General features: G+C 40.8%; 1 protein-coding gene across 5 annotated transcripts in view; it reads right to left on the reverse strand.

Moving 5' to 3' along the window:
* Positions 1–13691, reverse strand: part of LOC106657239 (ankyrin repeat and sterile alpha motif domain-containing protein 1B) — a 45824-nt gene that overhangs the window by 18128 nt on the left and 14005 nt on the right. For 2 of the 5 annotated variants that reach the window (XM_023462898.1, XM_023462899.1), the window contains exons 6-11: positions 13425–13651; positions 13143–13323; positions 10199–10429; positions 9338–9626; positions 7763–8521; positions 5175–5376 (exon numbers count right to left, since the gene is read on the reverse strand). In XM_023462898.1, the coding sequence (XP_023318666.1) occupies positions 5175–5376; positions 7763–8521; positions 9338–9626; positions 10199–10429; positions 13143–13323; positions 13425–13651 (1889 nt within the window). Of the gene's footprint in view, positions 1–5174; positions 5377–7762; positions 8549–9337; positions 9627–10198; positions 10430–13142; positions 13324–13424; positions 13652–13691 lie in introns of all 5 variants that reach the window. The other 3 variants (XM_023462896.1, XM_023462897.1, XM_014378636.2) reach the window with 2 other exon arrangements.

Here is a 13691-nt window from a genome sequence, read left to right on the forward strand (position 1 = left end):
ATCTGACCGGCAAAAGAAATCAGAACGAGAAAAGACGAAACTGCTTACATTATGTATTATGCCACCGCCCACGCTTTCGTCATCCTCTTACATGTTCGTCTTCAAAAAACCACACACAGCTCGCGTGTGTTGTTAAGTCTGCAGATTACTTTTATTTTCTCTTTTTTAAACGAACGTTTCTGTATGTATACACATCGGAGACACACGTGCGTTTTCACCAATGACAAGCACTAAGCTCGTTTGCTCTGCCTTTTTTGGTTTACACGATCGAAGAGATTCGCAACGGAAAGGCGAAACGATTTATATATCGAGACTCGCCCAAGTGACTGCTCGCTTGACCCATTTGAGGATTTATGCAGGCGGCAATTACGTAATTATATCACAATTAGAACTTCCGGTGCGTAAAACCAAAACTCTCTGGTAAACACTAGAGCATCTCGAACAATATTTCGTTCGACTAAAAGTTGCTTTTAGGCCTTTGTCGACAACAAAAGAACTTATCAACATCCATTGTATATTACTCGACTAAATATCTTCTTCAATCTGATAGCTGTATCGTATTCGATGTCAACCAATCCCACAAGTATAGTTTTTGAGAAGACGATACCGCAATGCTATGCGATTATATGAGTATCAAAGTAGTCGAGTCGAAGATTATCAGTGAGCTCGTACTCGGCTCAATGGGTTGCATTGCGTTAGCTAAAAAAAATAAGGTTCGTTCAAACGGTTCACAATGCTATCTTGGTAATATTAATGATGTGCCAAATAGCCGTGACAAGCCGTTCATTAATATTTGAATGAATAATAGAATCAATTTTATAATTTAACAATGTATGCATTATATTGCATATCAATTATGCGCTGCTTTCCGCGCGATAAATACCTCGTTTAGATTTCAGCCTAATGATTTATGAAATGATCATAAATAACGCACGATATGGAAGCGAGAAAAATCAATTGACAAGGAAACAAATTTATGGAAAGCTTTGATTTCTTGGGCACAAAGTAAACTGCGTGCTAGCTGAATTTCCATAGTCAAAAACTACTTATTATCTCATACCTCGTTTGAAGGAATCGTAATCGAATTCGAAGAAATAGATTATGTTTGTTTTCTAAGCGTCGAATTTTATCCAGGTAATCAGGAATAATCATGCGATATCTTTACAATAACAACACACCTATTGATTTCAAGTTTTCGAGTTAGTTCTTACTGTGATTTTGAATTATACTCTAGAAGACGAGGTAGACCAAATTGTAGGATTTTCATAATTTATCTCTCACTGAATCATATCATTTTCTTATTCGACCTATTAGCCTATTTTTGAGCAAAGTGATAGTTTTTCAAGGCTCGAAATGTATTCAGATTTTAAGTTACGTGGAATCGTCGCCATTTATATGTCACAAACGAATAATTATTGTCTTTGTGTTCGCGTTGAGAGATTACTCCGAAATATAATAGTTATCCAGCAATAAATCCAGCAATAAATACACGATAGGTGGGACTCGACACGGCTTTATCGATAATAAACGAGAACTGGTTATTCGCCATTCATCGACATTTAAAAAGCAAAGGAACTCTGAAAGCGAAATTTTTGCCTCGAGAGCAGAATACGCGCTGCGTGCGGAGAGGCGAGCGCTCGCTGAGTCACATTCAGCGAGTTTGCGAACATTCCTCTGTGATGTCATAGCTATCGGTCAAGCGAATACAACGCACCGATTTGCGATTGTTTCACACGTATGTGCCACAATGTCAGTGAGTATACGATACTTGTACAAGTCTATATGAATAAAGCAGGCCTTGAATATTATTGGGTAGACGTGAAGATAAAACATCAAAACAACAATGTCTCTTGGACAATATTTTATTTTTGTTTATTTCTAAACAATGATCCGTTAAATTAGTTTCAACCCAAAAAGTTTCTATTCAGATCAGTATTGATTGTTTGTAAGTGCAAATCCGTCTAATACAAGAGTGAACGATTTTTTCAAAATTGTTATCCTTATGGGAATTCAGTTGAAATTTTGTTGGAAAAAGGAAGAATATAAATAAGTGTTGAATACACGTGTTTAGGTTTTGAAATCATGTTAAGTGAATGTATTGGTCGCCAATCGATACAGTTTCTATATTAACGATGTTTACACGACCTACTACTTTAAACTCGAATATTTTAGAAATCTGATTTCCAATAACAAATGATAATAGTTGTTCTTGATAATTTTTTTCACATTCAATGTAACCATTAACATTTTTTTTTAATAAGCATACGAATAAATTTGTTTTATTCGATATAAGTTGTAATCTTTTGTTGCTGTAGATTTTTTAACAAACACTTGCACCAAATGAATGTATATGAATTGTATGTTTTAAAATGATTATGACATTTACTTACCATTCTCAAGTTGCATATTTGGATAACTAATGCCAACAATTATAGACGACCTTTAGAATTTTTCGCTTTCTTGAACTACAATTCTACTTAAAATAAACTCTAATGCTAAAACTAAAAATATTGCACATATATATCAATCATAACTCGAAACATCGAGTAACAGGAACAAAAAAAGAAGCAAAAATAAATGAAGTCAATGCTTATTATCATTAGCAATATATTTATTGGCAAATTAAACGTTAGCTAAAACATGAAGACATGTATATGAAAATTTTTTTGTGTACAAATATAAATTGTATACGCTAAGAAAATATCTTAATTAATAATAATTATTAAAATATACAAAGTGTCATATAGATAAAATATAATTTTAAGTGTGTAACAATAACAAAAACCATTAGCAATGGGTTCACAGTGTAAAGTGCAGTAATAGTAAAATTGATAAAAAAGTAATAATTAAGCAAAAATTTTCCTGTTGTTTGAAATTATCAAAATTGCACTATATTTTGTGTAAAAATGTCAGCCAATGAAGGTAAAATGTTGAATTAGTTCCAATTAAAGTATCAGATGTCTAATTTCATAAATTATTTTAATTTTCTCTCGATTCAATACAAAAGTATTAAATTTTAAGTAGAATTTTTCATCTAGTATTAGTAGTTATTGAAAAATCAATTTTTAATTGTGATTGCAAATTAAAAATTTTCAATAAAATTGAAAAATGACTGTTTAATTAGTTTTCAATGAAAAATACTCTAAACATTTTTTTACCTCTATTAGCGACTGCATTAATTATCATTATATGAAAATTTATAATTATACCCTTTTGGCTAGCTGCCACGTTAAAACTAATCTATTTTTAATCTAATGTAGCGGTTCCAAACACTGTGATGTATTTTGCGCTTTTAATCACGTAAAGAACTAAATCTATGTGTCATTTACTAATTAAGTGTCGTAAACTACTTTTAAAGTATTCATACCTATGCGCAATGTTTGTTACGTATCGTTTAATACTTTTCTGCAATACCTAGACTTAATTTTTTAACTTTTAGCGTATATAAAATACGGTAATACTAGTGTTATAACTTCTACTGTATATATACTTTTTTGTTAATGTAACATGTTGCTGATACGCTAGCGAGTACATCTATCTAATATTTGGATGCATATTTTGCGAATTAAAAATTTGTTTAAATCTATTGCAATGCGTAAAACAGAATTTTCGCCTGTTTTCTCAATCAACGTTTCATCGATTGATTTGATATTATCGCATTTGTACCAAAGAACCTTCTAGATAGGACTGTCACGATTAACGAAGAAAAAATATATTTTAAAATCACAGATTGCAGCGAATTAAAAGATATGTTCTTTTAAAAAGGGTATTTTCATAATTAATTAATATATAGACATCTGATTAAATAACAATAGACAATAATGCAACAGCGAATAAAAATTTCCTCAGTTCCTACAACTTAATGCTATGATTTTCTGTAAAATACTGGGCTACATAATAAATTGCGCGCGTGTACCAAAACGCGTTGATTCGAATATGATTGAGCGCGTGTTGAAAATAAGAAAGAAAAAAAAATAAATGAAACGAGTCTCCGCACCGATGCAACTGATTGATCGACTAGGATTGTTACTCCTCCGGCAGCTTTTAATATTCGCGACGCGATGATCTGGTGAGGTGCATGTCTGCGCCACTATCAACCGCACACATGGTATCAAGCGCATCCATGGAAGTGGATCTTTATACGTGCTCGCATTTGCGCGAATCGTTGAGCGTCGACTCTTCTCCGAACATTCCGCATGCGTGTGTCTCTCGAAAATGCAAAGTGAGCCTCGCGCGCGGCACGGCGTGCACACGCTAGTCCGAGCTTTCGATCCGTATTCCACCTTCGTTTCTCACTCGCTCGCTGCGTCGAGAATCAAGAGCTTTCTGCTTGCTTAGCACGTTCTTCCGTACGCGAAGCGAGAGCACAAACTTTTCGGATTTCGTACTCGAGAGCCTGTGAAATAAATGGATCGATTCACTTTGCCGATTAAGCGCGTTATATGCATACCCGATTTCATTTCGATGCCGAGCGCTTTCATATTGTTGTTTGCAGCGTCGATTTTAAAGCTATTATACCCCTAACAGACGGTTTAACCAAATACTTGATATTTACAAACGAACTGTGAGCGATAATTCTAATGAAATTCAAATATTACGCCGTGATTGTCTTTCCGGGAGAACAAATACAAGCTAGAGTTTTCGTGAAGTGTCTGGATACCATCTGATTTTAAGCTTCAGCTTATTAATATAATATCATCAGAATAGATTTGTTTATTAGATTTAAAATTTTTACAAATAATCAACGTCAAAAGGAGGGAGTTTCGATTTTTAAAGTATTTGTGCAGTCATTAATATAAATAGCGAGATATAAAAATAATAAATATGTCCTATATAAATGTAAAATTATGATATACAATAATAATAACAATGAATTATGGATGATGAGAGTAAAACATAAATGCAAATGAGTGTGTGGTCGTTGGGCAGCGACGACGGTGTCGGCGACGGGCGTCTCATTACAGCAACAGAAACTTTACTCGGCCGACTTATATGCATATATTATAATAAAGTTCAAAAGTATGCAAAAGTATAATGTATTTTTTTGTATATAATTCAGCGGCAACGAAAATGCGAAACGAGGAAAAAAATGTAATCAGTACACGGAGACAACAGTAGAAAGCGTCATGCGGTGCAGCCAAGCGTATGTTGTTGTTGCTGTTGTTGCTGTTTACCTGCAAAGGGCACGTCGCCAAAGTACTCTTCGACATTGTCTGTGGACATGCTCTTGTCGGAGAGCGAGACCGAGGAGAGCGAGCCCGACGACGCGTCGAGCGAGGCGTTGTTCGTGCTGTTGTTGGCGTTGGCGGCTGGGAACTGAACCAGCAGCTCTTCCTCCGTCTCCGTCTCCATGTCGCGCGAGCGCCGCTTGTAGACCTGCAACACCAGAGAAAATGTCAACATGCAAATTACACACCGCAGGCTCGAGACTTCGTGTTTGCTGAAAATTCAATTCCTCGCAAAAACACACACAGTTCTTAATGCGCGGTGGCACTTAGCGCTGCAAATCTTTATTAGATTTCCTTCGCTACTTCCCAAGGCTCGGATAGCTTGATAGAGAGATGTAAGCTCGGCAGCAAGACAGGTGAATTTCGCATACAGCTCGGCGAGAGAAAGAGAGACTTTTCATAATACGTTCGTGTGCTTAGTCAATGACGCCGAGAAATGAGTCGCAAAAGAGCTCGTCGAAGGTTTAAAATTAAAGGGGAATGCGCCTTTCGTCGAGCGGTTAACGCGAGCCTCTCTCGATATAGCTGAACTAACGCGAGTGAGAATTGAGTTAGCGCAGCTAAAGCTTCATTATTCAAAGTTCGTCGGTTGTAGGAAGCATTCCGAACGAGCTTGTCAATTTGAGTCGTGGCATCTTCCGTGTAATTTTTTTTTCCCCATATTTTATTAAGCTTGTGACTAGACTATATTAGTATCAGATGGACCGATATAAATCTAAATGTTGTATATTTGTCTACATAGTTTTATTGCATATTCAAGCGATTTATTATTATTCATTTGAGTTTCGTGCTTTAATCATGTTATAATTAATGCAGCAGAACGGGTTTGGGCGCAGAGTTAAATTCTGAGACAAGTAAAAATAAGACGTTCCAAAATACGCAGAAATGAGCAAAAACTGTACTATGGAGCACGAACGCATGAATGCAGTCATTTGCCTGAAAATATTAGTATCGAAGCCTAAGAATGTTTTCCGAATGAAAGATTCCGGGGCTTGCCATTTTTAATTATACACAAAGCGAGGGAGGCGAGCACGCGCGCGTCTAAAAGCTGTCTTGGGGGATCGAATGAATGCAGTTTACGCGCGCGCCCGCGGTACGTTTGTAAGGAAAGAGACCGCGTGTTTGTCGAGCTCTGTACGAACTGCACACACACACACGAAACTCGGCGTGGAGCCATCGCAGCGAATCGTCAACGATCTCCCGACGACTCTCTTTCTCTCTCTCTCTCTCTTACTATCTGAGATGCATGTATATAAGACGGGACCGAAGCAAAAGCATCAAAGTCGTTCTCTCTCTATATATATATGACGACTGTGTAGAAGCTGCTGCCTCTTCACAGGATGAACGCGATATTAAGGTACGCATGGGTTTCTTCGTGTACACGAGATAGAGAAGGAGAGATAGCAAGAGCAAGAGACGGAGCGAGAAAGAAAGATAGAGTCAGGGAAAAATGCCACGAGTCATGTGCATATACGAATATAAGGAGCTGTGGCATTCAGGTGTAGAAGACCTCGTCAGGCGTGTGCAGCAGCATCGTCAAACGCCGTCGTCGTGTGCGCGCAGCAGTACTTCCAAAAGGGTGAGGAGTGAACAGCGTGTCAGGCTGCACCAAGAAAGAGAATGAGAGAGAGAGAGAGAGAGAGAGAGAGAGAGAGAGAGAGAGAGAGAGAGAGAGGCTCAGTGGCAAAGAGAGCGTAGGTACTTTCATTTTCCGTGTATTCAGACGTACACACGCGTACTCGCACACACACATAAGCAAGACGTCGCGAAAAGAGCCGTGCCATATACACAGGGATGTGCTCGGGGCTACGAGGGTGGTGTCGTCGTCAACGTAGCAGTCGTCGTCATCGTCGTCGTCTTGACTGCAACTCGGCGTATACACGTGCATACAGGCGCACGCACATACACACAGTGAGAGAGTGAGTGAGAGAGAGCATCTCGTATGAACTGAATCAGTCTCACAGCAGAGCGATCACAAGGATTAGGCGCGCGCGCAAACGACGCCTGCACACTGCTGCACCGCCAGCCACAGCCAGTGCTAACCGCAGATGAGTATCTCGCTCTCTCTCTAGCTCTTGCTCTTGAGTCGCGCATCCTCGTAAATCGCGTCAGAGATCAAACGCCGTGCAGGACTTGTATATTAAACGCGTTCCAGCTCTCTCTCTTTAGACGAATATATAGTATAGTAGTATACATCCCTTCCCCCCTGCGTGCTCGACTTCCTACCCCTCGACGACCCAAGTGTCGCGTGGAGCAATGCTGACTTCTCCTTAGGCATTCTTCGGGTATGCAGCTAGGATAAAAACGTTCATGCTCAAGTTCCTGGGCAATTCGATGCCCCCAGTTTTAATTATGTATAGGTTTAAAGCTCGAACTCGATGAACGAGCTTTTTTCCGCTGTATGTTCGAAATTCTCCTGTCTTGCTATTGCTCTCGTACTTTTTAATTCTGCTCATTCGAGCTTTAATTTTCCTATATAAATTTTGAGTCCTCAAGAATTTTATAATATTAAAAATAAAGCTAAGAAAACTCACCTCACTCAGCGGACGAATTCGGTCGTGGATGGACTTTTCGGCTTGAATAGCCGATGGCGGTGGATGATCGGGCGTTGGTGGTTGTGCATAATGCGTCGGACTGGTAGGTATCTGCAGATTCTGCACTCGTTTCAGGCGTTTGTCGGTGCAAACCTCTTGTGGCTGTTGCTGCTGCTGTTTTTGTGGTGTCGCCGGTTGCTCCTTTGGACGAGGAGTGGTTTTTTCGCACTCGTCGACCAAGCTCTCCTGCGACGATTTGACCGCGATGAAGGCGTTGGAGATGTAGGTACGATCTCGAGGGGCACCAGGCTCGCTGTTGCACGGCGACTTGTCGCTGGCATCCTGCTGCTGCACCGAGTGATTCTCGTAGCTCGAACGACCGTACGTGTGTCTGCGCAATTTTCTCCGCGGATTCGCTATCCTCAATGAACGATTGCCATCCGTGATCGCCGTGATGGCAACCGGCTCGACGTCGCTGTCCGCCTTCTTGCTATCCTGACTGTGATTCCGCTGATGGCCAAAGTTCGACTTCATGTCCACGTACTGGTCGACGCTGCGCGTCACGTGACGCAGCTGTTGGCGCCGCGTCTGCAGCTCCTCGAGATCGAGGAGCGGTGCGTTGTGGCCTCGGCCGGTTCTCGCCATGAACATGTACTCGTAGTTCATCGGCGTTGGCTGGCCATCGCTCTGAGTCGATGCCTGTGTGTGCGTCGGCGACACGGACAGATTGCGACGGGGTGGCTTCTTCGGCGGTGTGGGCTGTAAATTCGACGGCATGCCGCCATTCTATGCATAAGTAAAAAAGAAACATTTCGTCATGCGAAAGCCGGTCCAGTCGTTGGTGCGTAATTAGTAGCAGTAAGCAGTAGTTAGTTGGTAAAAGTAAGCAGTTAGTGTGTTATAGGTATTTTATATTTCGCCCCAGTCCATTCGTATTTCATTATGGTACTTCCACTCGTAAGTGCGTCGTCATTTTTTTCGCCATTCGATTCGATCTTTTCTCTTTACTATGCAGTTTACACGTTGATGAATAAGCATTATTACATATTTAATTTAACGTATTGGACGCTCAAACAAGCTCTCTTAAATAATCCAATAATTGTTTATCAGCGTATGCATAATGAAACTCTCTATCCAAGCGCCTTTTTGGAAAAGAATACGCGCGCATTTTCATCACATTTAAATATTAATGATATTCTCTCTCTCGTCATACATATGTGATGCGCGAATAATAATTGATAAATTCAAACGATTTGAGCCGTAGTAATATGGAAAAGAGAGTAATTGAAGCCTGCTTTAAATAACAAATAATCCAATGCAAATATTACAAATACAATTATTCCGTTGTCGCGCTGTAAACAAACTGCTGTCGTCCAATTTTACTTCGTTTCGGTACTGATTTTGTGCTCGGTCTCGCGCTTGGTCCGTCACCCAGTTTATGATTTATTAATCATTGCGTGCGCAACGAATGCAGATTCGTATTATACACGCCCAGTTTATAAATGCGAGTAGAGAAAAACGAGGTAAAAATGATAATTTAAGCAGCTAATCGTGTACAGAATCATATAAACTCACCGATATTTTGTTGCTCGTCGCTTGACTGCTGCTGAGCGGAGCCATCGGCAGGTAAATGCCGGTGGCGCTGGTGGGCACGCAGCGTCGTTCCCGCGGGCTCGGTCCACCGAAGCTCGACGACGAGGAGACGCTCAGTTGATCGGACTCGCGAGACGCGGCGGAGTAGCCGTAGTATCCGCTGCCCGGCAACGTCATCGACAGCTGATCCTCCGAGGCGTAGCCGGCGCTCGTCGTGTCCGTCAGGGCTCTCGGGGCCGGTGGAGTCTGGTACAGGCCGCTATCCGAATTCCTACAGAGAGAATCGATACGATCGAGTTGAGACAATTATTTATAGGCTTCGGTAATGGCCTTGCGTAGCCTTCGTAGCACGTCGCAGACTTACGATCTAATTAAAGACTATATCGAACAACGCTTGTTCAGCGATCTATCTGTTCCTTTACTCTTTGTACTCGTATACGCGCTTCGTAACTTACCTTTGCTCTTGTTTAAAAAATTTGTAGAGTTCAAAAGGTACTGTATGCAAGTTTCAAAACTATTATACATTTACTACAATTTTGCTTCAAAGTATACTCTAATAATTTATTCATTCACAACTACCAAATTCTTAAAAAACAAGAAACTTTATTTCAACTTTACAAAAGGTAACAAATTATAATTCATATTTTTATAAAAACCCAACTATTCTACTTAAAGTATAATTTGTAATGATAGAGTTTGTTTGGTTAATGAGAGGGAAATGAGAGAAGGAAGAGTATAGTTGAATGAAATGAGCGTAAAGATGGCTAAAGAACACAGAGAAACCAAAAAAAAAATTGAAAAAAAAAATAACCAAGTCGCATGCACTTTCGGTACTGAGCATACCGTAGAGTGTCTCGTGACGGTGTTGTGATCAAATTAGTGTTATATGATGGTCTGTCTTCGGGTGTTTGATCTGATGCAAGGGTATTAATCGAATTCAATGTGTCGGACATGGACATAAGAACACTGTCAAAGACGGAGCTGAGATCGGAGCCGTCCTCGGTGCGCTGGCGACTACTGAGGTATTGCCATGCCCCGACGTCCAACGTTTCGCCGTAATAATCGTCCTCCTCACTGAAACGTCCAATTCATTTATACTCGATTATAGGCATCGCTAACATTTATTTTTTTTCTGTTTTTTTTTTTTTGGTTTGGGCCATGATATGTCGCTTGATTTCTGCCTCTACTCGCTCGCATGTATAACAACTGGATGTATTACAATATCGCGCTGCTGTTTGCTGCTGCTGATACTGGCGACTGATGACGACTAGATGTGATCAAAAAAGCAGCGTGCAAGCTCGTGGTTTGCCTTGCGTGAAACAATTGCTATTCTTTTCGCTAATACAATAATTCATGAATTGTTTGATGCGATGACGTGATGCAACGAGCACGTGTCATTTGTTTTCGAGTGTAAAACGTTGTTGTTTTTTTTATTAGTAGACGAGCGCTCGACTTGACTCGAATTAAAAATCTTACAACCATGAAGGATACGAACGACAATTGTAGAACGAAATTCAATTGAGGACGTCGATGGAGTATCGATTTAATTTTACTCGATAAGCGAGTTTTAGTTTGTTCATACGATTCGAGCGCATATTTGCACTCATCACATGTATTTTCAAAGCCACGCTATGTAGTCATCGGTATTTAAATCGTAGTTTTAGCTCAATAAATATTATTATTAAACAAATAGAAGTCACGAAGCCAGTCAATAAAATACCATTAGCAGTTTTCTATTGAAACGTCAAGTCCGCTGGACGCGCGTGGAAAAGAAGAAGAAAGAACTAATCTATTAAACGCTCTGACGTATTATTCAAACACTTTAGTTTTTAAATTTTCTTTTACGCACATATTTGCATCATATTCGTCATCTTTTACTGCTCGTTACACTTGCTAGTCAGAAAAATTCTTTAAATATTGCAGACTATTTCAAGTTAGAAAAAACTTTCGACTCTATAATTTTATCGATGTATTCGGTAAAGTTTTTCGTATAAGAAAAAAAAAACTTTTACAAATTTAGCGATCGTTTAAGTTGGCGCTTCATGTCCTCATAACGAAATTAAGGGGATGTTACTACTCGTGAAAAAAAGCTGAGGTCTAAAACGGAAGTTTCATTTTAATTTGTGCGCGTGAACTCGGCACCTGCTCGAAGAACTGTATACAGAAATCATGTCTGCTTGATGACTTTTTAGAATGCTAGCGCGTATAAAAAATGCTCCTGGACTCGAGCAGGGGGTTGAGAAGAGAGAGAGCGAGAACAGTTACATTCTCATTGCTGAAAAATAGCGAGCGCGCGCGGAGTCTGCGAAGATAAAAAATGATTTTAATGAGGGCAGATGCATATTTGCACACAAAGAGTAACGAGTTCTGTACGGATTCGCGAAAGTCGTGTAAAATATTACCAGCCAGCACGCAGCATGGGTTGCGGTGGCGGCCCAAGCGTATACGACGACGACGACGAGCGAGTAGCACACACACACACGAAGGTGAGCGCGCGCGCGGTGCTGAGTGCGGAAAGCGAATTTTCCTCGCTTTCTCTCTTTTCTACGGCGGTGGTCGACTATGTACGTATACGTACACTTATACACTCTCTCTCTCGGGTAGCTGCTTTTTTCGAAAAAAGACGAACGGTTGCTGTCGTTGGGACGACGCAAGCTACCCACTACTACCTACGGCTGCCGACTGCGCGCAAGAGAGAGAGACAGACAGAAAGAGCGCATACAACACTCGTACGTATATATCTATGAAAAGAGAGAAGAGTACAAGAGAAAGAGAGAGAGAGAGAGAGAGAGAACGAGAGAAGGCAGCAAGCTCAGCGACGCGGCAACGTGTACGCTCGAGCTGACTCCACAGCGTGCGCGTAATGGCAGCGGTGGCGGAGAACTCTGCTCTGCTAGGGAAAAGCTCCTGCTCCCGGAGAAAGATTGAGATTAAAATCGCTGAGGGTCGAGCATAGACACATACATACATCTGTATATACGTGTAGAGCATAAAATGCTCTCTTTTTCTCCTGCGCGCACGCTATATAGGCTCCTAAAAATGAATGTGTGTGCCCGATGCTCATCGCTGCAGGATGAACCGACTCGACTCGTTCCTCCTTTTCTAAACCAAATGTCCGCGCCACCCACGCGCGCACTGGGTATATTCCCCTCGCGCGCGGCATTCGAGAAGCAAAAACGCTCTGCGTACGTGCAGTCATTTCTCTGGTTCGCGCGCTGCTTCGTGGCCGGTAGTACTTAAATTGATCGCAGTTAATTAATTATTATTACGCATACGAAGTTGCAGAACTTGTTTGCAGGGTTAGAGGCAATTTTGGTAGAAAAAGATCCGATGGAGGGTTTTTGTTTCAATACATGATTATTTTTAATGGAACGAATGAATGATTTTCTTGATTCGCTTGCTGGTTTATACTGTGGAGTGAAATATATTGACTGGCATGCTCATTTTGTTATGTATATAAAAGCAATGAATGATTACGATTATAAGCAAGACAGTAAAAAATTTGAATAATCAATTTACAATAACAATTTATAAGCGTGAGTATAATGCAGTCATTATGATGATATGTATTGTGGAACGTTTGAAGAATGAGTTGATGCGTGATACATGTACGACAAAGTGATTACATGAAGATATTAGTAATGAGTTGAATACGATTGAGATGTTTTCTTTTTTTAATCAAGAAAAATGACGCCAAAAAGCAATAATGGCAAATGTTTAGTTTCGTAGATCAAGGTAGAATAATAATAAAAAAAGAATTAGTCAAAAATGCCAGAGGCGAACTTACAAATCTCGAGGCTTGTGGTAGGCCGGCCACCTCGTGGGCGATGATCCTTCCGCCGGGGAATAATCGTCGCCCGGCCGCACGTTCTCGTACGGACTGCTGACTGATTCATTGCGCTGAACCGGTATCGGCGGCAGATTCTCGCTGTCTCCGTCGCATTCAATTCCAGAAGATAAACGGTAACCTATTGGTGGTTGAAAAAAGAAGCCATCAGGTTTTGAACTCGCTATTTAATAATCCTAAAATGCTTGAGCTTTGTGTTAATATGTATAAAAAAAAACTTACGTTTGATAACAGCCGTTATGTCCTGCGTAACGTGAGCCGGGAATTGGCTGAGTAAATCGAGCACCGTGTTGCGCCGGGAGTCCTTGATGTTGAGGTCGACGCCGCGGTCCAGCAGCGTCCGCACGACTTCGACCTTGCCGCACAGGGCGGCCTCGTGCAGCGCCGTGCCCGCCGATGTCCGCGTGTTGACGTCCACCCCCGCGTCGAGTAGCACCTCCACGCAGGCACTGCAAAAATCGTGGAAATCGGTTTCATTACACATGCGTA

The sequence above is a fragment of the Trichogramma pretiosum genome, unplaced genomic scaffold (genome assembly GCF_000599845.2).
Source record: "Trichogramma pretiosum strain Unisexual culture from Peru unplaced genomic scaffold, Tpre_2.0 scaffold1, whole genome shotgun sequence".
NCBI lineage: Eukaryota > Metazoa > Arthropoda > Insecta > Hymenoptera > Trichogrammatidae > Trichogramma > Trichogramma pretiosum.